Source organism: Lampetra fluviatilis, chromosome 20 (assembly GCF_964198595.1).
Source record: "Lampetra fluviatilis chromosome 20, kcLamFluv1.1, whole genome shotgun sequence".
NCBI classification, from domain to species: Eukaryota; Metazoa; Chordata; class Hyperoartia; order Petromyzontiformes; family Petromyzontidae; genus Lampetra; species Lampetra fluviatilis.
Window position 1 is genome coordinate 490,428 of NC_136294.1, and position 21,421 is coordinate 511,848.

General features: G+C 62.4%; 1 protein-coding gene across 9 annotated transcripts in view; it reads left to right on the top strand.

Moving 5' to 3' along the window:
* LOC144937791 (uncharacterized) overlaps positions 1-19,727 on the top strand; it is a 63,586-nt gene extending 43,859 nt beyond the window's left edge. For 3 of the 9 annotated variants that reach the window (XM_078865253.1, XM_078865254.1, XM_078865245.1), the window contains 26 exons: positions 459-577; positions 971-1,333; positions 1,693-1,871; positions 1,987-2,455; positions 2,653-3,181; positions 3,562-3,654; positions 6,286-7,030; positions 7,404-7,636; positions 7,979-8,036; positions 9,075-9,218; positions 9,362-9,960; positions 10,643-10,792; positions 11,623-11,874; positions 12,481-12,900; positions 13,483-13,602; positions 13,716-13,787; positions 14,250-14,763; positions 14,903-15,027; positions 15,259-15,570; positions 16,027-16,179; positions 16,789-17,021; positions 17,163-17,312; positions 17,489-17,627; positions 18,051-18,097; positions 18,733-18,793; positions 19,461-19,727. In XM_078865253.1, coding sequence (XP_078721379.1) covers positions 459-577; positions 971-1,333; positions 1,693-1,871; positions 1,987-2,455; positions 2,653-3,181; positions 3,562-3,654; positions 6,286-7,030; positions 7,404-7,636; positions 7,979-8,036; positions 9,075-9,218; positions 9,362-9,960; positions 10,643-10,792; positions 11,623-11,874; positions 12,481-12,900; positions 13,483-13,602; positions 13,716-13,787; positions 14,250-14,763; positions 14,903-15,027; positions 15,259-15,570; positions 16,027-16,179; positions 16,789-17,021; positions 17,163-17,312; positions 17,489-17,627; positions 18,051-18,097; positions 18,733-18,793; positions 19,461-19,594 — 6,413 coding nt within the window. In that variant the 3' untranslated portion in view covers positions 19,595-19,727. The remainder of the gene's footprint in view (positions 1-458; positions 578-970; positions 1,334-1,692; positions 1,872-1,986; positions 2,456-2,652; positions 3,182-3,561; positions 3,655-6,285; positions 7,031-7,403; positions 7,637-7,978; positions 8,037-9,074; positions 9,219-9,361; positions 9,961-10,642; positions 10,793-11,622; positions 11,875-12,480; positions 12,901-13,482; positions 13,603-13,715; positions 13,788-14,249; positions 14,764-14,902; positions 15,028-15,258; positions 15,571-16,026; positions 16,180-16,788; positions 17,022-17,162; positions 17,313-17,488; positions 17,628-18,050; positions 18,098-18,732; positions 18,794-19,460) is intronic. The other 6 variants (XM_078865248.1, XM_078865249.1, XM_078865247.1 and 3 more) reach the window with 6 other exon arrangements.
* The last annotated feature ends 1,694 nt before the right edge of the window (positions 19,728-21,421 follow it).

Here is a 21,421-nt window from a genome sequence, read left to right on the forward strand (position 1 = left end):
ATCGCTCACTCACTCATCGCACGCACTCACTCACTCCACGTGTTCACCAGAAATCAACCGTTCAGACTCCAGATTACTATACGTCCACCAGATAATCGCCAGAAATCCGCCAGACATCTACTCTTCATCCATTCATCCTCCAGACATCAATCATTCATCCACCAGATATTCACCATACATCTACAATTCACCTAGCAGTTAGCTCTTTCGCTGTCTGATAGGAGCCAGTCTTTTATTTCTGCCACGCTGATTAGTATTTTTTCAAATCTGACCATTAAAGGGGCACAAGTACCATGCCCCTGGAATGTCATTACTCAATCCGATATGTCCACGGCCATGGCGAGAGCCACAGCCGTGGCGGTAGGAAGTATACTGGATGTGGTGTGCCGACCCAGGCAGGCCAGCTGAAATGAAGCCCCGGAGTCCCCCGTGCGCGTTCTGCCCGTGCGCGCTCGCAGGCACAGACAGCCTCGTGAGCGGCTGGAATCAGACGTCGTACATGAGCTTCCAGCTGGCAGAGCCGGAGGGGCTGGAGGAGGAGCTGCTCGCACTGCCGCTCGCCGATCTCCGTAACAAGGTCAGGAGCTCAGGGGAGAGGGGACCGTGTCGGAGATGCACGGGGGGGGGGGGGGCACAGGCGCACGAGGCCCTTTGGTGGGGGGGGGCATGGATGAACCTGGAAAAGCACACGTGTGGACACGTTGAGGAAACCGGGTACATTTGGGAGTGCACAGGAGAGGCATGGGGACACAGACACTTCCCCCGTTTCTGCAAGATTTCCGAATGAATTTTTCTTTGTTCAGTAACATGACGGTGGTAGCGTGCTCAGAATATTAAATATTTAAATAAAACGGAAGCACGGCTGACACGTCGATCCATGGGGACACGTGAGGACATATGAAGTCGCATGGCACAGCAGTGGATAGACCATGGCCGATAATGACGAGGATGATATCTGTCACCCTGACAGGCCCTGCAGCTCACAGCGCAGCTCAAAGATCTGCACTTGGCCAATCAGGAGCTGGAGCGAAAGGTCGGGGAGCGCGAGTTGGCCAATCAACTCGCGAGCTGCCGTCTGGACGAGGCGGAGAATGAGAGGAAACAGATGGAGGACGAGGTGAGGGCGACGAGGAGGAGGATGGAGGAGGTGGAAGCGATGACGAGAATGAAGGAGGCGGAGGCGACGAGGAGGAGGATGGAGGAGGCGACGAGGAGGAGGATGGAGGAGGCGGAGGAGGCACCGAGGGAGACGACGCAGTCCCATCGGCGGCTGGTGCTGGGCTCCGATGGCAGCGACGGTGACGCGGTGGCGCTGCTGGAGAAGCAGGTGGAGGTGAGAGGTCGTCAGATGGCCACGCGCATGAACAACGACTGCAACAACAGCAGCGTGATGCCGTACGGCGCATTCACGCAGCTGCAGTCGCGCCTCTAAATGGTTTAAAAACGTAACAACACTCGCAAGAATAGAGACGTATGGGTGGGGGGGGGAGGTTCAGGGCGGGGGATCCTGGAAGAGAGGGGAGAGCGAGAGAGAAACCTGTGGCACAGCTTGGCACGGAGCAGCCGGTGCCCAGTGGCGGTGGTGTTGATGGCCGTGGTGGTGGTGATAGCATTGGTTGTGACAATGGTGGTGGTAGCGTTGCGGCTCTGGCAACCTCGAGTCAACTGAACGCTCTGACTTTGTTTGTGCAGGGGCTCCTGGCCGACCTCGCCGGCACCCGGGCGCGTCTGCGAGACGCGGAGGAGCGCTGGCGCCAGGCGGCGACGCGGCTCGAGGAGGTGGGCGCCCAAAACGACGAGCTGGAGCGGGAGCTGGAGGGCGTCACGGCGTGTTTGGAGGAGGAGGGTTTCCTGTCCTTCGACGATTTGCGGTGAGCGCCCTGCTCTAGCTACTACTTTCCAACTTGCGCCCGCCGCTGGTTTGCAGCGGCTTCCTCGCCGTAAGATTAGCGGCGGTGACGGTGCGCAACGCTTGTGCTCACGCAGGGAGGAGCTGCGGCGGCTCCGTCGCAGTCCGAAGGCTCGTGAAAGGAAGGAAGGAGCGGCGCGGATCACGGGAACCACCACGGAGGACGTGGACACCAGCGGGAAGCCACCGGCACCCGAGCCGGCCGAGCTGGTGCAGCGCCTGAGCGATGCCGAGCGCGTCAACGAGCTGCTCCGGCGCCAGCTGGAGATGAACACGAGCGTCGACGGCGACAGCAGCTTCAACCCCGACCTCATCGTGGGCATGGCGTGCGAGATCGAGCGCCTCAACGCGGAGCTCGGTGCTATCCGGCAGCACCAGCTGTCGGCCGAAACGGACCGGTGCACGTCCTCCTCCGTCGACCGTAGCGAAGGCGGCGCCGCTCTCGGCGAAGAGCCGCTGTCACCGCTGTCACCGCTGTCACCGCTGTCACCGCTGTCAGAGCCGCCACCCTCACCGTCGCGCGTTGTGGGGTCAAAGGCCGGGCGGGTGAGTCGCGGCGGCAGTGGTGAAGGAGTCGTGCATCGTGGCGCGCCCCGTAACCGCGGCCGGGCACCGATTGTCCCCCCCAGCCTTGGCTGGCATCGCGGTGCAGCATTTGGCTGCGACTTGCCGCCGGGATTGCTGGCGCTGGAACGCTGGCGCCTGGCTGTAACTCTGCGTGCTGTGTTGTTTTTTCTTTCCAGAAATCGCGGCTGCCGGTCCCCAAGAGGCCGAAGGTCTCGGCGGCAGTAGCGGCCGCCCCTCCTCCCGCCCGCCGCTCCGCTCAGTCTGATGCCCTCTCGTCTCTAACGAGCGGTCACGCGATGCTGTCCGAAGGTCACGTGCCAATATCCGGAGGTCACGTGATGCCAACCGCAGGTCACATGACATCGGTTGAAGGCCATGTGATGCCGGTCGGAGGTCATACGCCACCGGCAGGAAGTCACGCGACACCGGCTGGAACTCACGCGACGGCGGTCGGAGGTCACGCGGCACCGGCCGGAGGTTACGTGACTTCGGCCGGCGCACGCGCGACCACCCCGGGCGGCGCCGACGCGGCTCAGCGCGAGGGTGGCGCGGGGCCGTGCGAGGCGGACTCTTCGCGGGTGGAGCTGGAGCACATGCGAGCGGCCCTGGAGGACTACAAAAAGCAGAACCGCGCGCTCGAGGAGCGGCTTCTGCTGGCGAACAAGGCAGCGGCGCCACCAGGGCTGCTAGCGCCGCCACCGAGCGGTGGGTCTCGCCGGGGGCGCTTGCGGACAACCGCCGGGTGCCAGCTCACAGGGAGAGCGGCGGGGCGCTCTTAACCCCGATTACTCCAGATCGAACTGAACTTAGATTTTTACTGGAATGGTATCGGCCACAGATGCTGCCGTGGTTATAACGGTCAACACAATGGACTTGCAAACCGGAAATCGGCGTTTCCATCTCCTAGCCTGGCAGTATAATCACAAGCTGGGCCTCCTCTAGGTTAACTCGGCCTAAAATGATTATCCGCAAGTTAAGTTGTCGGCGTCGGTACCGTTTGCTAGATGTGGCGCTGCCGACCACATCGGCGCCCTGTCGCGCGTGCACCGGCGTTCGCCAACATCCCCGCTGCGTTTGTGTTGCAGGAGAGGCGAGCCTGGCCTGCAAGGGAGTGCAGGTGGAGGTGCAGGACCTGGGCTATGAGACGTGCGGGCGCAGCGAGGCGGAGGACTACCCCGGTGAGACGCCGCCCGGCGCTCTCGCCCCGGGGCCAGGCTGTGTGGCTAAATGGGAGCAGCGGGGGTGGTGGCAGGGGTCAGAGGGCAAGGGAAGGGGCACAAGCAGAGGCGGGAGGGAGCGGGAGTGTTTTCCAACGATGTGATTTTAGCGACAACATATTGCCAGAGCGATAAGTTACTCTTAAGAGGAGGAGCAGTTCTAGGAGTGTGGTTAGGATGCTGTCGATCCTGTGGTCACTGCAATTTGTTAATTCTCATTACACTATTCAGTTTATCTGGCGACATCTAGTGGCTATGTTGAGCTCGTTGGGCCACTTCGTTTAAAGATCGCACCAATGGCGGGGGGGGTGGGCTAGGTGGGGGGGGACTGAGGGTTTGGTAGTTGCAGCCGTCATGAAGGTCCGAGAAAGGACGGGAACACCGCTACCGGCAGAGAAGGGAAACAAAATCGTGGAGGTGCTCGGTCGACAACAAAACACGGAGTGGATCGCCGAGGTGAGGGGCGACCAGGCCGACGAAATGGAAGCCAAGATGAAAGCAACCGTCGGCTTTTGCCGGCGTCCCAAAGGTGGTGCACGCGGAAACACGGGGCCCCGTCCGCGGGGGGCCACCGAGAGGCGCTACCATCAATCACGGGGCGACGGGGTGGGGGGCGGGAGAGCGGGCAAGGGAGAGAGCCGCACCCTGCCGGGCGTAGGGGGGGGGCGCGTGTTTTTGCGGAGCCGCCACCGGGCTTATTAATCGCGGGGAAAGCAAAGCACGACGCGGCTGACGCTAAGCAGGCGCCCGTTAAGACGTCGGCGCGTAGCCGTTAAGCTCGCCGCTAGCCCCGTGTAATTGGAGCCGCGGAGAGCGTGCGCCTGCCACGCAAGGGGTAATAGTGCCCAATTAGGGGGGCGGGGGTGAGGTGGTGGGCGGGGGGGGGGGGGCGACGGGGGGCGGCCACTGCCGGAGCCCTGCCCGGTCCGGTTCCTGCTTTGTTGTCGGGGCCTGCGCAGCGTCGCGCGGAGGAGCGGGGATAAGTGCTGTAATCACGCCGCGCCGGCCCCCAGCCTGGCTGGCGCCAGCGCTCAGCGGCTCGGCCGTTTCAAGTGCAGGGAGCGCCGCCGCCGCTACGGAGAGCAAGCGCCGTATTAGTTTCATTTCTTTAGGAAACCGCTCGGGGCCCTCAGCTTCTCGAGCACAGGGAGTCTCCGCGGTCCTGGCCCCATTCATCGATGGCTGCGCGAAAACACCGTCACATTAAATTTGGTTCTGCGCTTAATTTGGATACATTCCAGCCCTGAGAAATTTGAAATATTGTGTCCGATTGTCACGTGATGAACATTACCCTCGGTGGCGGAGCGGGTGGGAAAGTGCTGCCCTCTGCTGTGTTGACCAGAGGTCGCATGCTGGGATGTCACGGATAGCTCTGTGATATTCACTTATGCGAGCCCTCCTCTAACACGAAGGACTGGCACTGCAGCGATCCGAATGGGATGGATGCGTCATGTCATGGACACGATCCCGGTACTACGATCGCCACCTCGGCTGGTATCGCTCGCCCCCCCCGACGAACACGGAGAGCTCCGTGACGTTATTTTCGTCCACGCCGGTCGCTCTGAGAGGCATGGGGAAGGAGGTGACTGCGAGATGAAGTCGTCTGAGTGGCGTCGCCCGTGGCGAGGCTGCCGGATGGAGCCGGCCGCTGCCGCTCGGCGCCCTTAAGCGTTTCCAGATGCGGCGGGGGGCAGCAGGGCCAGCCGGGGCGGTGCCGTGCGCTCTCCCTACCTGTGGCCCCCCGGCCCCACCCCCCTCCTGCGCCCCCCTCAGGCCCCCAGAAACCTCTAATCAGCGGCACTTCCTGTTATCTGATCCGGAGAGGAGGAAATGACGAGGGCGCCGCCGCTGCCTTTGTGCCGAGACGACGGTGAAGACCGTCATGTGTCGTGGGCCGGTGGTCGTGGTAACGCACGTGTAAACGTGTACCCGTGCACATACGTGTGTACATGCGTAGATACGTGTGGGTACATATATGTGGATGCGTCAGCACGGTAACACGTGCGTGTGCGATTGTGTTGCGTACGTGTGTATTTACGTGTGTGTACATTATACATGTGTACGTTATGTGATGTGTGCGCCATGCCATGTATGATATAATTACCACGTGATTTGACATTACCGAGTCTAAAAGCGAGCGCATCTCTAGACGCCGTACAGAGATGTGTATGAAAAATATACATTATATATATAGAGAGAGAGGGACAGAGAGGGGTAGTCTGCCGCAGGCATAGCAGAAGAGGAAGGCCTTGAGCCTGGACCTGACCATGGCTTCTGCAGTCACTCCGTGTCGTTGATCACCCCTGGTGGTTATAACCTGGGCTGGTTCATCTCCTCTCCACATACGTTGGGGCCTTGATTTCCCCGGTGCAGTGATTGTAGACGTAACGATTGACGTAGGCGAATGAGAGCGGGGCGGCAGGACTTTCGCAAACTCTAACTTGGTAATCAGAGGCGGCTGCTGTGCTCCCCTCGCCTACCGCCCCACGTGGTGCGGTGGAGTCGAACATCCAGCAATGGATTGACAGAAGGGGGCTGTCCGCACGCACGCGTTGCGTCTCCAGCACCGAACCGTTCCTCTCGTTCCCGCAGGCCCCGGTGGGATCGCCCGCCACGGCAGCCGGGACGCCATCTCCCCTGCCGCCGGCGCCACTGTCGCCGCCGCCGCCGATGCCGCGGCCGCCGCCGGCGATGCTGCGGCCGGTGCCGTCGACGCCCCGGGGCTGCGCCGGCAGGTAGAGGACCTCAACGCGCAGCTGGGGAACTACCGGCAGATCGTGCGCGAGCTGCAGGCCCGCCAGCGCGGCCGTGACGGCGACGGAGTCGCGGCATCGGCGGACGTCGTCGGCACGGATGGCGTGGGCGGGCACCGCCACGGGCAGCCCAAGGCGGTGGCGCGCAGCGACTCCTGCAACGGCTCCGACTCGGCACAGGGCTCGGAGCACGACGGCGACGGCACGCCGTCCTCCGGCACGCCGAGGTCCCCCGCGGTAGTGGGCGTCGGCCCCGGGCCGAGCCGGGGGGATCTGTCGCGTCCGACCCAGAACGGGGGGGACCCCTTGGCGGGCCCCCGTTGCGCCGCGGACACCGACGGCGGGCGACGCGACGGCGGGGAGAGCGACGGGTCGCCGGCGTCGGCCGCAGGGACGGCCACGGCGGCGTGGATGCGGCAGCTGTCGCGCGAGGCGGAGCGCGAGGTGACGCGGCTCATGGGCCAGGTCGGCCGTCTGGAGGAGCAGCTGCACGACACCAAGCGGCTCAACCGGCAGCTCAAGGAGCAGCTGCGCGGCCTCCACGGCAAGAGGGACAGCAGCGGCAGCGCTGGCGAGGGCCCGCGGTGAGACTCGCTGTGTGTTGTGGCACTGCCGGGAACGTTCACGTGACGCCATGTGAGTTCCGAATTTTAATCTAAACCCGGGTGGCTTCGACACGCGCGGCGTCTGGTGACGCCGAGCAAAGACCCATTCACCGTGCGAATTCCGCCACTGCAAGCACTGACATGAACACAGCGCTACAACTACACCACCAGCACTCCTACATTCACACCACCACCACTGTAACCGCGTCACCACCATCATCACTACCACCACAAGACCACAGATACTGGTCACTGGTATTGGCTGTGAGTGGGAATCGAACCCCCCGGTTGCTGGATTCATAGCCAAGTGCAGTGCACTAACCATTGTGCCCACCCCCCCCCCCGGCACCAGGCTGGACTCGCTGGTGCAGGCGCAGGCGCGGGACCTGTCGGAGCTGCGCCAGCGGCTGCGCTTGAGCGCGCGGCTGTGCGGGGAGCTGCGCGAGCGCCTCTGCACGCTCACCAAGGCGCTGGAGGAGCTGCTGAGCTCGGGTGACGTGGACTACTACGCGGGCGAGGGCGTCCGCAAGCAGCTGGGGCGCACCGCCCACCTCATGGACAAGCTGCTGTCCCGCATCAACTCGGGTGAGCGGCGCCGTTGGCGGCGCCAGCGACGTATTTTCCTCTTTTTAGTTCCCTTGGGCGGTGTTCGGCACCGTTTCGAGCTGGGACTGGCGAACCGGCTTTTCCCGGTCTGTCTGCCATTTCACCCGAAGCCACCAGCTGGCTGGTGAGGGTTTAGGGGTGAGGCCAGTACTGTTGGCTAGTTGGCTCGGGTCACTGTAAGCGAGAGGTCTGGTACTAGTGACCAGTCGGCTCGTTTGGCAGGGCGTAGTGGCTTGTTGTTTCCCACTAACTCCCTGCTGCCCCCTCCACGCGTCTCCTCCCCCCCACTCCTACCCAACTGCTGTTCCTCTTCCTCCCCAGCAGAGGGGGCCCCTGATGGAGGACGTGCGGAGAGCGGCGACAAAGACGACGCCGTCAAGTGAGTGTCTGATTTGTCCTTCCTTGTCTTGGCCGCGACCCCTAAGCCTGACCCCTAGCCCTGACCACCAGCTCCCAATGCTCTGCACTTATGCTAGCTTCGGCTGCCACCATAGCTCTGTTGATGGCTCTTATTTCTGAGCGTAACCATGACCCATATAATTCAAGGCTTGTGTGTGCGTTTGTGAAAGCTCCTATGCTCCTGTGTGTTTGTGTTCCTAGGTGTCGGCCCGTGTGTGTGTTGCTGTGTGTGTGTTCCTGTCTGTGTGTTGCTGTGTGTGTGTGCATGTCTGTGTGTGTGCATGTCTGTGTGTGTGTGTGTTCCTCTGTGTGTTCCCCTGTATGCGTGCGTTACCGTGCGTTCCTCTGCGTGTTCCCCCATGTGCGTGCGCATGTTGGTTTAACGTTGGACCCCGCCGGGGCCGCCCCGTGTTTGTCTTGCTGATTGGCCGCTGCTGGAGGATGTAATTAAACCCTCCATCCACCACCCCACCACCCCCCGCCCCAACGTCGGCACGGCTACCGTAGTTTATTTTTCGTGACGATTATGACTTGGGGAATGATTCTTTTTTTGCCAGTTCCTTTTCCCCGGTGCCGATCGGCACTCGCCAAAATAAATTGAAGCTGAGCTCCCGGAGCACCGCTTACAGGCGGCGGCGCCAGCGCCGTGGCGCAGCGCGGCTGGCATTGGGACACCCCTGTCCAATTTCCTGCCCTCTCTGTAGCCCAGTGTCTGGCCCTCCTGGTACCTGGGTCCCCAAGCGTGAGCGAGCGGCCTCGCCCGTGGTGTCAAAGCACCGGGCCTACGGGAGTTGGCAAATTCACCGGTTGTAACGGTTATTTCGGTCGCGATACTTGCGCCACGGTTATGTGCACATGGTGGTGGTGCTGGTGGTGGTTCTGAGTAATGATGGAAGTGGTGGTAGATCTGGTCGTAATAATGGTCGTGGGGGGTTGTCGTGACAACGGTCGCACTGATGGAATTGTGCCGCAACGGTTGTGTGGTTGCGTGTTTTTTGCATGGTTGTGCGGCGAGCAGTGGTGCGGGGGGATCCCTGCAGCACGAGGTGGCCATGCTGAGGAAGCAGCTGGAGACCGAGCGGCGTCACCTGACCAAAAAGCTGCAGGAGGCGACGCGGCGCAGCGAGGCGCAAGCAACGCACACCCACACGCGCATAGAGAGGTGGCGCACGCACGCACTTGTGGCAATGTTTAGTCCAGTCGTTCTTTACGGTCGAATGAGCGACTTCCTGCCAAACAAAGACACCAAGTCCCATGTACCGTGCTTCTCTGCATAACGGGACCCGTGCACCGCACCTGGCGCAGGCTGGAGGAGGAGCTCCTGGAGCGGGACCGGCTGATCGAGGACCTTCAGCAGCAGCTGTCGTCTCCGCCTCCGTCGCCCTCGGCCTGCGACGACCGCTTCCTGCGCCCGCGTTCCGCCTCCGGGTCGGGTCGCTCGAGCCACTCGCGCTCCCGAGCCGGCTCCACGTCGGGATCCGTCTCCGGGTCGGACGGATCCGTTTCTGGTTCCGCCCCACGCTCGTGGAACCGCTCCTGCTCGCTGAGCTCCGAGCGCGATTCGCTGGACCGCAAGTCGCTCGCCGAGGAGGAGGATGGCGACAGTTTCCAGGATCACTACAACCCGGCCAGAGGGCCAGGGGAGCGTTACCGTGACGACCAAAGGAGGGCAGCGCCGGGGGCGGTACCTGCGGCGGCGGCGGTGGCGGCGGCGGTGCCTCGGGGTTACCATAGCGACGCGGAGGTCCTGAACCGGGGGCCTTGCGGTTACCACGGAAATGGGCTGGCGCACAGCCTGTCCGGGTTCGGAAGCGCCGATGTGTCGTTCGAGCAGCGGGGTTACCATAGCGACACGGGCCACGCAGGATTGGCTGCTGGACATCACGCCTCCCATCATGCGCTAGGTGAGCGTTTGATCACGTTCTGTGTTTTGCGTAGAGAGGGAACAACATTTCCTTGTGAAGCTGCTAGTTTCAATACACCTCGAGTATTATAACTTTCGCCACCGTCAGCTGTGGAGTCATCACTTCCTCAATATGCAATCGCCTTGAGTAAGTAAAATGGTTACGAGAAGTCAACAGGGTATCAATAAATGGATCTCCCTGGATTTCGATGTTCTCTCCTTTGGTTGCCACTCCGTCGTGAGTCTTGACCGCCGGGCCGTCGTCCCTTCTAGCCGTGACGCGTCGTGCCCAAGAGAGGGAAGCGGGGAGAAGCGGAGAGCAGCGGGTTAACGTGGCCATCATTTCTTGAGCGCAGCTGTAATCGATCCCCACACGCGGGGGAGCAGCCGAGCGAGGCAAGAGGGGAGCGGCGAGGAGAGAAGCGAGGGGGAGTGCACGGGAGGCAGCCTCCACGGCCTCCTCATGACTCATTCATGCGCCTTGTGTGACGGGCGGATGGACGGCTGCGCCGCTCGGCCTCTGCGGTTACCGGCGTGCGGCTTGCATTACACTCGCCGCTCCGCCCGCTTCCTCGCCAGCCGAGCCGTGCCGCCAGGCACCTGCTGCTGCGGCATCTCCACCGGCGTTCCCCCGGCCGTCGCCATACTAACGTTTGTTCTTGCCGCGTGCCGTTACCTTGCAGCTGCGCAGGCGTACGCCGCTGCCGCCGCCGCCGCGGGGGCGCCGTTCGGAGCGGCGGAAGGCGCCAAGAATCTGGCGCTCGTCGTGCACGGCGCCGAGAACCGGGCGCTCGACGCGCACGGCTGCATTTACGCGAACGCCCCCACCGCAGGTAACGGGAACCTCCTTCCTCGATAATGGGGGCCGTGACCCCTTGAGTTGGCCGGCGCGTTGTAGACGCACGCCTGGGCTGCGGGTCCCGTACGCTCATCCCAGGCCGTCCGGCAAGCTCGGAGCTGCGCTCGGAAGAACGGTCGGGTTTTGTGCCGCAGTCGTGCCCATGAGGACCGACTGATTGGATCGATTTCTGCGTGGCAAGACCGTGAGAGATGTCGACGGCTTGGAGAGGCCTTCATCCAGCAGTGGATAGATCATGGATCGTGCAGATGATGATGGCGTCTGAGGGCGCGGTACAGATACAGCAGACATGTTTAGTTTATCGAGAGACAGAGAGGCCGTCAGTCATAGGCAGATAAGAGGACAGTCCTCTGAGCCTGGATGTGAACAGGGGCAGGGAGCGGACAGCAAGGGTGGCGGGGGCAGGCAGCCCCAGACAATGGGAGCAAGTAGAGGGGAATGAGCGACCTTGTTTCTTATTAACAAGGCGACAGACTCGCGACACGCAGCCTCGGCGTGTGTTGACAAGATAGAGAGCTGCTTGGTTTTTGATTGCCCCTTCCTCGAAACCTCCAGCCAGCGCTCGGCCACTCTTGTGTACTTAGTCACAGGACTCCTTCCCTGCTCCTTCCCGGTGCTGATCACGTTTTGTTCGCGCTCCTCCTGATGTAACAGCGCTGCTGCCCCTTTCATGGAACCTTGTCTCTGACTTCCGACCTCATCTCGGACCTCCACTACTGCCCCCTTCCCGTGACCTTGTCTCTAACCTCCTGCTGCCGCCCCTCTCCGCGCGGGTGCGCGCCTATCGCTCCCTCTCTCTCCCAGGAGCGCCTGGCCTCTTCCTGCCGTCCTTTCCTTCTCACTCTCGCGCCCTCGAGCTGTGCCGCCCCCCACCGTTAACGGCGGTGCCGGCGCCGGTGGCCGAGGGCCCCCCCCATCGGCCGGGCCTGCCCTACACGCGGCCGCCCCCTCCGGGCCAGGGCCGCCCTCCGCTGGGCCCCCACGCGCACCCCCCGGCCCTCTGCCTCTCCGACATCCAGCGGGAGCTCGACCTCCTGCAGAGGCAGCTGGGAGAACGTGAGCTCTGCTAACCCCTCTCTGGGAACCGGTTCCCGCGAGCTCGTGGGTTAGGGTTGGAGTGGGCTAGGTTTATGTCCTGTGGTCTAGGTTAATCAACCAAGGCCCAAGTTAAAAGGTAGACATAAGATCCACGGGCTTGTTCCTTGCCTTCATCAAGCAGTGGACTGTCCACGGCTGATGATGATTTAAACTGTGCGTTAGGTTGCAGGTTTCGGCAGTGGTTTGGAGAAACTCCAAAGAATAAACTAAACTCCAAAGGGGTTTATGCTATGCGTTTACATGATCCTGTAGACTTGTCGGGTAAGGGTTTAGGCTGTGTGCTGGGGTTAATTTTCAAACTGTTTATTTTATTTCGACCGAGGTGGCTAGCGGTGAATGCTGACATGTTGGGTCTCTTCGAGGTTTATTCTCAGCTGGAAATCGGCCTTAGGGCCCTTGTTTCCTACTCTTTCATCTGCTGCCTTCCACCATCGGTTTCTCTCTCCCTGGGGTTCGTAAATGTCCACTCCCTTTGCTGGCGCCCGCGCTCGCGCGGGGAGCTCGGCGCAAAGCGCCCAGGGGCCGGCGCCGCTCACCGACGCAGTGGCCGTGTGGCGCTCGCAGGCTCGGCAGAGATGGCGCTGGCAGGGCAGCAGCAGCAGCATCACGAGCAGCAGTCGCAGCTGCACCATCACCAGCAGCGCCAGCAGCCGCACGGGGCGCCGGGCTGGCAGGGCGGCGCCGCCAAAGCATTTGCGGCGCCGGTTGCCGGCGAGACGGCACCGCCGGCGCGCGACACCGCGCTGCGGGAGCGGAACGAGACGCTGCACGAGCGTCTGCGCGGAGCCGAGGAGCTCAACGCCACGCTCAGGGCCGAGCTGGAGCTGCACCACAGCCTGCTGGGCAGCCCCGGGCAGGGGCAGCTCCAGGGGGGGCGGTCGGCACAAGGGCAGGGGCAAGGCTGGGCCCGGGAGGCGCCGTCACCCCGGAACGTGGAGCAGCCGACGGCGCCCTCGCCCGTGTTCCCCAGCAGGAACACCGCAGGTAGTGGCGTAGCCAGTGTGCCGTGCGCGCACCTCCACTCTCTGCGCAGGAGTTTACATCTTTTTTGTGGGTTTTTTTTACCATTATTTAATTCCAGGTGCGCTTTTGGCGTCGTGAGATGTGTTCGAGAATGTTCCGTGAAAGGAGCTGTCACAGAACTGCTTCTGAGATCCCTTCGAATGGCCACTTTCATCCACACGTGCGGTAGTTAGAGCTGCGTGTTCGTCAAATTAAGAACAAAACCAAATTTAATTTGTGACTGGGCTCAGATCATCAACTCGCTGCAGATTCGAACCCAAGTCCTCACCTGTACTGAGCCAGCGAATCATCTGCAGATGTCACATGGGACATTTGACTGTGATCTGCAATCCAGAGTCAGGGCAGATTAATGGAGGTGAGAGCAGCGTGGCGCAGGTGAAGGCGGTGTGGCACAGGTGAGGGCAGCGTGGTGGAGGTGAGGGCAGCGTGATGGAGGTGAGGCTAGCTTAGTGGAGGCGATGGCAGCGTGGTGCGGGCGAACGCAGCGTGGCGGAGGTGCGAGAAGTTGGACGAGGGTCACCGTATGCGTGTGCCGCGTGGCAGAGCTGCTGGAGGAGCACCTGCGGGAGATCCGCGCTCTGCGACGCCGTCTGGAGGAGTCGATTCTCACCAACGAGCAGCTCCGGCGCCAGCTGGAGCAGCGGCTCGCCGACTCGGAGCACGGTGCGGAGCGCACGCGGGACACGCTTGACGCATGCGCGGTCGGCACGTAAGTGACGGGCACGCGTCGCGCGCATGCACTGTTAACCTATTTGCGCGTGTCCCTGCGTGCGCAGGCAACTCCACCAACATCTACATTCAACGCTCGGAGGAGAACCGCTGGCACCGCGAGCGTAGCGGACCCCACGGTGAGTGCAAAGATAAAGACAAAGATCACCCGTGTAGTCTTTTAACTGGCCATTGGGCCAAGTGCTGTTCGCGAGCACCTATGAAGGCCGAAATGGCACAGAAGAGGGTGGGGTGGCCAGTGCACAGACACACATACACAGACATCGTGTGCAGTGATGCGCAAACACTCAGGTGCACGCAAACGTGTACGTGTAGACGCACAGGCGTAAACATGCACACATGCGTGTTTGTACCCACATACATACACGTGCATGCACGCACACGTACACGCGTTTTCCTAAAGCATTACGAGGAGCCGACTGTCAACCACCCCGCCACGTCAGCTGTTACCTTGAGTGAGTGGTCACTGTCACCTGATCGTCTAGAACAGGTGTGCGGCCCCGCCGGTACGTTTGCGTTGGGTTTAGGCCGCTCGCCAAGATGCGCACGGTTAAGCGCGCGTACGCGGCTGTCGCCAACAGACGCCGGCTCGGAGGAGGAGGCGGTCCTCAGGGAGGCGCTGCTGCGCAAGACGGAGGAGCTGGAGCAGCTCGGCGTCGAGCTGGACGCGTCGCGCTCGCAGCTGGCGCAGCGCCAGTCCGAGCTGGACGCGGCGCGGGCGGCCGGCGAGCGGCTCCGGCGCGAGCTGGAGGAGACGCGGGCGCGGGCGGGAGAGGAGACCCGGCGGGCGAGCGCCGAACTGGAACGGGCCGACCGGGAGCGGGCGGGAGCCAGGGCCGAGCTGGAGCGCGGGCTGGCGCAGGCGAGGGAGGCGGCGTCCGAGCTGGAGGTGGCGCGGGAGAGGCTGCGCGGCGCCGAGCGGGCGGGGGAGGATCTGCGCGCCGAGCTGGCGGCGGAGCGGGGCGAGCGCCGGAGGGCGGAGGCGGAGAAGGGAGAGAGGGACGCGCGGGAGAGGGCGGCGCCCGCCGGCGATCACGGCGACGACGGCGAGGACCTGTCGCGCCAGCTGCGGGCCGCCCACGACGACATCAACAGGTGCGACGGCGTCAAGAGGGCCGCGGGGCGCTTGCCTCCGCACGCGCCGTGGTGCCGCGCTCGCGACGTTTCCTCCCGTCGCTTTGTTTCTCTTTGCGGCGTGGTGCCCGTGGTGAGTCGTGTGGTGGTGGTGTCGCAGGCTGCAGGGTGAGGTGGGCTGGCTCAAGCAGCAGCTGGGAGAGGCACAGCAGGTGGTGACGTCGCTGAAGGTGGAGATGAAGGTGCAGGAGCGTCTCAGCGGCACTCCTGCCGCCCGCCACACAGGTTCCTCCACTTCCCCGGCCTCTCTCCTTTGCAATACACGACTCTTCAATACAGCATCGGTTTACATGCACTTTCAGAACGCCGTGTGGCTGATCAGATGCGTAAAGAATAAATCACTTGTTTACCGAACAGCTATGTGAAGGAGGCATGTAGTCTGCTTTTTTCTCTTGTAATTGAACACAAATCCGATTCTGCTCACCCGTCGCTCCATATAATTTGTGCCTCTCGCAGACAAGAAGGCGGTGCTGAGTCGCCGGCGCTCCACGGACGCCCTCGGGCACGACGCCGGGGCGCGACCCCCGACCCCCGACGCCGTGACGCTGGCGGAGCTGCTGGCGGAGATGCGGGCGCTGCGGAGAGAGCTGGAGCGCGGGATCCAGGCGAACCAGGCCCTGCGGCTGCAGCTGCAAGCGCAGCTGTGGCATGGAGAGCGGGCGCCGCCGCCGCCCCCCACCACGGCCCCCTCCCCCGCCGCGCCGGCTTCCACCATCAACATCAACTACATGTGGCCGAGGGATCCCTCCTCCCCTGCTAGCGCCGCCGGTAAGTTCACCCCCAACCGCCAGCGCTGCTGTCGCCCGAGGCCCGCCGCCTTCCGCTCCCTGAGATGGCACTTCCCAAAATCTCCCCATCGCCTCGCTTGAATGCCCGTCCTGCGTTGTTCACCTCCCATCACCTTTCACCACCTCTCATCCCCTGCCATCCCTGACCATTGCTCACCGATCACCTCTCAAACGGGTCACGTTGCTCAAATGAACATCGCTGCCTCTCTCATCCCATCACCTCACTTCACCTTTTCTCACGTACATTCACCTCCAGTCGCCGGTCACAAACCATCGCCTCCCATCACTGTCGTCTCCAACCATCTCCCTTCACCCACTCGGTTCCACTGCCTCCCGTCACCTCCTGTCATCTCCCATCGCCTCCCACCGTCATCTCCGCCTCTGTTCTTCCTCCACGCGCCCCGTGACCTCCGTATGCTCGCCGACGCCGCCGCAGGAGAAGGCGGAGGAGGGAGCGTGCGGGCGACCCGCGGCGGAGCGGAGGCTGCCGACGGGACCCCGGGCCCGCAGGCGTTCCCCACGCCGCCCAGCTCCTCCTCGTCCCTGCGAGGACTCGACCTCTCCGAGTCGACGCTCAGCAGCATCGAGGGTCAGCGCCCCCCCCCCCCCCACTGTTCGCCACCCACCTCCCGCCACTCCCTCCCCGTTCACGCCGCTCCGCCCCCCCGCACCTCGTGCCCACACCCGCAGAGCCGCCACCTGCGGCACGAGAGGACGCCCGTGTCCCGAGAGTGAGATGGTGACCCCCTCCCTAATGACGCTCGCCTACCCTCTGTACGATTGGGATGGGAGGTTCACTTCTCATCCCTGCCTATTGCAATTGGTTGAGCGGATCGGCAATGTGAGGGCCGTTTTTCTGTTTGCGGAAACTACTTGACACGAGCTTTCAAATGACTCATCACTCATTGACGTTGGTGGGAGGGTCTAGCAGGAGTTTTCTAGACAGACGCAGCTTGGTCTCTTAGTGCAACCATGAGATGTCTAACGACTCGTCGATTCGTGGATTTTAACTGATCGGTACACTCCGAAACGTGCCTTTCTCGTCTGTTCGTGTAGAAGTAGAGGGGCTCCGGAGCCCTCTCCGGTGGAGCCTCTTCTGCCAGCAGGGCTGTGAGTGAGCAGTTGCGGGACTGCCTCTGTGCGTGCTGTACGTTAAACGGCGCCCGGTTGTTCCGCTACGTCTGCGTGTTTGCGACAGGCGTCCGCAGCGGCAGTGGCGTGCCGCGCCTCAAGGGCGGAAAGTCCTCCACCCCGCACCCGGAGGGGAGCAAGGCATTCTGGGATGCGGCTGGCGGTCACGTGATCGCGCTGGCCGGGGATTACGACGCACTGCGGCAGCGCGTGGCCGAGGGACGGCTCCTGATTCGCGGCATGGACTCGCGCATCCGCGACTGCCTCAACACGCTGGCGCAGCACGTCGCCGGGCGCAAGGTGCGTCCGCTCGGCACCACCACGCGGTTTCGTGGAACGGCGGCGGCGGCGGCGAAGTCGCAAACTTGGCACTCGCGGCTTGCCGCTCGCCGCTCGTCTCGCCGCTTACCGCGCCGCCCTCTCTCGTTCTCTGCGTGGCAGACGTCGGACGTGGCGACGGTGCGGGAGCTGCGTGGGAACGTGAGCGCCATGCAGCAGCTGCTGGAGGAGGCGGCCGCCCTGCTGCAGCTCTTCTGGCGCGCGGCACTGCCACCCACGGCACCGGCGGGGGCGCCGACGACACACACGCAGGTGCTTCGCGCGCCCCACTGTACACACACCGCGTGCGAGCTGCCGGATGAAGGCCTCAAGCCGTCGCCATGTCACGGTTCTGCGGTGTAACGAACCATCGAGCACCTGCGGTGTGTGTAGCGGCCTGGCGTGAACGCTCCCTCGGTGCGCGCGGCTTCCTCCCCCGCGCCGTGCAGGGTGGCGTGCTGAGCGACGAGGTGACGCGGCTGCGGCGCAAATTGACGGAGCAAGAGTCGCTGCTGCAGAGCACCGTGAGCCGCCTTCGCACCTCCAACCAGCGCAAGGACAGCGTGGAGCGGGCAATCATCAAGCAGCGTACGTTGCGTTCCACAAACTCGTGCCACCGCGGGGAGTATTGAGGACGCTTGTGTGTTTGTGTGGGTGTCAGCGGGTGTACCAGGGGGTGTACCAGGGGGTGTACCAGGGGGTGTACCAGGGGGTGTGCGCCCGTGTGCGTGAGTGGGGAGCGGTAGTTTAGTGGTCAGGGCCCTGCGCTGTAAACCTGGCGGCCCGAGTTCCATTCCCGCTAACGGCCAACACCGGTAACGATGATCTTAACCGGTTCAGGGACCCTTCCAGTTTGACTCGGCCTCAAGTGAGTTCCTGGTGCGGTGTGTAAACATCAATACTGGGGAGGCAAAGGCGGCCGGGCATCACGAGCCACCCCCAACGTGGCTGCCGGCGGTGCTGCCCTCGAGGCTGCGCGCGGTTCTCACGTTGTCCCCCTGTGTCCGACAGTGACCAGGACGCACGAGGTGCTCAAGAAGGCTCGCGGCAACTTGGAGGTGAGGTCACTGTTGAGCGCCGGCTGATGCTGCCGCTCCGCCCAGGGGAGAGGTGGCGCCGCTTGTTCCCTTGGGGCCACGCAGGCTGCGCGTGCGTGCAGGGCGACGGGCTCACGGCAGTGCCTGCAGCAGAGGTTCTCGTCTCGTGCGGCGAGGCAGCTGCTGCTCCGATTGGCAGCACGGGCGCAGCCTCTCCTCTCGCAGCTCCGGCGTGCACCCTCACTCACTGGCACGGCGCCGTCGCGCCCACGTCGCTCGGTCCCGTGTGTTCGCCGTGCCCGTCCCCTGCGCATCGCAATCGGGGCGGAGCTTCGATGACGACGACGCCATCGTTGATCTGCGCCCCCTACTGTACATCCCGTGCACCTCACCTGTCCGTGCTACGTGCTATTCTTGCGCTGTTCACCTTTGGCTGGGCACCACCTGTGTGTTCCACGCAGCGACCTACCTACCACACCTGTTACCTGTGAGCTGCGTGCTCCACCCAACGACTTACCTGTCACTTGTGAACTGCACATTTCCCTCAACGACTTACCCGTCTCGCCTCTCGCCTGCAAGCTGCCCTTCACACCTGTGTCCCTGTCTTTTCTCCTTCTTTTCGTCCGCCGCCTCTTGTTCTCTCCGTGGCACGCAAGCCCACGCAGGTGAACCCCTACCTGGCCTTGGGTCTCGGATTCGCTCCTCTGATGAGCTCAGGTCAGTACCGCCGCCCCGCCTCTGCGTGCGCCTCCAATCGCTCTCCGGATCCTCTACGATCTCCCGCTGCAACCCCTGAATCCTCACCCCTGTGTTACCTGGCTCTTTCCTTGCCCACGAGTTCACGATGATTTTCGGTTGATGTGGAACGGTGTTACGACGATGTCACGTGATCGGGCGCCTCTCATCGACGCGATGAGAGGTCCGGTGTTTAACTTTCCACATAGCACCCCAGCGCCAACGCTCAACGCTACTCACCACGCAGCACCACCACTCAACACAGCACCGCCAGACACAGCACCATGCAGCACCACCCTTCACCACTCGGCACTCCCCGCCACGCTGCACTGCTGCTGTTGAGATGTAGCGGCCTTTACACACTGCGTCAACACTAATGGCTCGTGCCATTGCTGCTCACCAAGGAATGCGTTGAGGACACGCCAGTGTGAATGACCGGCGCGTGGAGACGTTACAGCTGGATCGGGTCACACCGTGCTTGCTTTGGCGCTACGTGGTGAAGGTTGTCTTGCGGTGGGTGATTCTGGAGGAGGTGGTGGTGTTGCGTGGTGATCCATGTGGTAGTTGATTGATTCACGATGGAAGTGGAGGCGGCGACCCAAGGTGATGGAGGTTGACGCGTGCGTTGCTGTGTGCATTGTGCCAGCAGCAGCACGCGCAGGCAGCCTGTCCCCCGGCTCGCTGAGCTCCGGACTCTCCAGGACGTGGGACCCCCTCTGCAGTTCCGCAGGGAACTCGGCCCCCAGCAGCCCGGAGCTGGCGCACTCGCCCTGCCACTACTGAGCCCCGTGTCCGGCACCCAGCGGCACCCGACCACCCAGCACAATAGCGCTCGCCACCCAGCATGCAGCACTCGCTCGTCTACCACTCGACCACCCAGCGCCAGCGGCCCGAGCGTCGCTCGCTCACCCATCCTGCCGCTACCAAACACCGCATCCAGCGTCCAGCCCTCTGCCGCTACCAAACACCGCATCCAACGTCCAGCCCTCTGCCGCTCACCGCCCACCGCCCAAGCACCCAGCAGCACCGCACTCTGCAGCTCACCACACGTAGCCCAACACCGCCACCACCGCTACACCGCTCAACCCACGCCACAACCGCCACCACAACCGCCACCACCGCCACCACTGCATGGCTGATCGCTCGCCGGTACTCGCGATTCCGCGCCGTTTCCTTTTGCCGAGCCCTCGGACACCGTCGCGACGTCGAACCGTTTCCGTGGCCGAGTTCGCGGCAGGTGGTGGCGGGTTTGTAGCAGGGCATTAGAAGGTCGTGGCAGGTCATTAGAAGGTCGTGGCAGATTACGGGAACTCGTAGCAGGTTGTAGACAGGGCTTCATTTCAGCTGTCTGAGTCGGCTAGCCATAAAATATTTCTGTGCCCGGCACACCACCTCTAGGATTCCTTTTCTCGCTTATGGCTGTGGCTACTGGGCACGCGCCACCTACTAATCCAGCCTACCTGTAGCAGCAGCAGCAGCCTTGAAAATATTGCGTGCTAAATTAAGCCCCGGTTGTATGCGTTTGTAGCAATTCATACTCATGGCAGGTTGTGGAATGTTGTAGGTATCTGGCAGCTCACAGGTACACGTGGCAGGTCACAGATACACGTGGCAGGTCACAGGTACACGTGGCAGGTCACAGACGGTGGCAGGATGGTGAGACGGTGCCCTTGGCAGCTTCTCCGTCATTGGTAGAGAGGGAAGTGAGATTAAGAGTATGGAAGTGAGATGGTCCAGGGTTGTGTTGGGGGGCTCCCAACAGGGCCGGGTTGTGGGAGGCAGGGGGTAGGCCCAGCATGGCTGGCTGTCCCCCATTGGTCCAGTGTGGCCAACTCAGACACCAGAACCCAAATTATAATAAATTCCAACACCTCGATTATATATTTTTAAGACTTGGTTGCCAACCAGAGGCCCCAAGGCCCAAAACGTCAAGCAGCCAGTAACAAACAGCACAATTGAGTTGTAATAGATAAGAGTGAACAAGTTCCGCGAATTGAGCACGTTTATTATTATTATAAGAGCTTGGTGGAAAAGAGACAATGGGAGGAGGGAATTCCATATTTATGAATTTCGACTGTTTCAGAAATAATGTTCCGTAGCGTCCTGGCTGTAGAGACAGGTTTGTAAAACAAACAATTGAGACGGGATGTGATGTCGTGTGGCCGCTCACCATGGGTAACTGATCTTCCTCTTTGGCCCTCGGCACGAAAGAGGTTTCTCACCCCTGGCTCTCCTGACGAGGTGCGTTGTAGCGCACTGTGTCGTCACGCCGTCACAAGGCACGGAGAGAGGAGGGGGGAGGTCAGCCTCTGGGTCAGGGTTCAGGTTGGGGTGACCCACCCACGTGGATCAGCGGTAGAGCGAGCGCCTCGGACTCAATCGGAAGGGCACGAGTTCAAATCCTAGTTGGGGAGCAGGGGTGTTGACACTGTTCATCATCTCTCTGGGGTCGATAAAAGAAGTACCACATTGTGTGGAAGCTCAACGGTGATTGTCCTATGAGTAGACTCGCCCCCACCAAAGGAATGTGGAGTTTCCCCCGCTGGCTCTGCAGAGCAGTCTGTAGATGGGAGATGAGCCTGGGGTCTGAGTGGGGGGCGGCCATCTGTC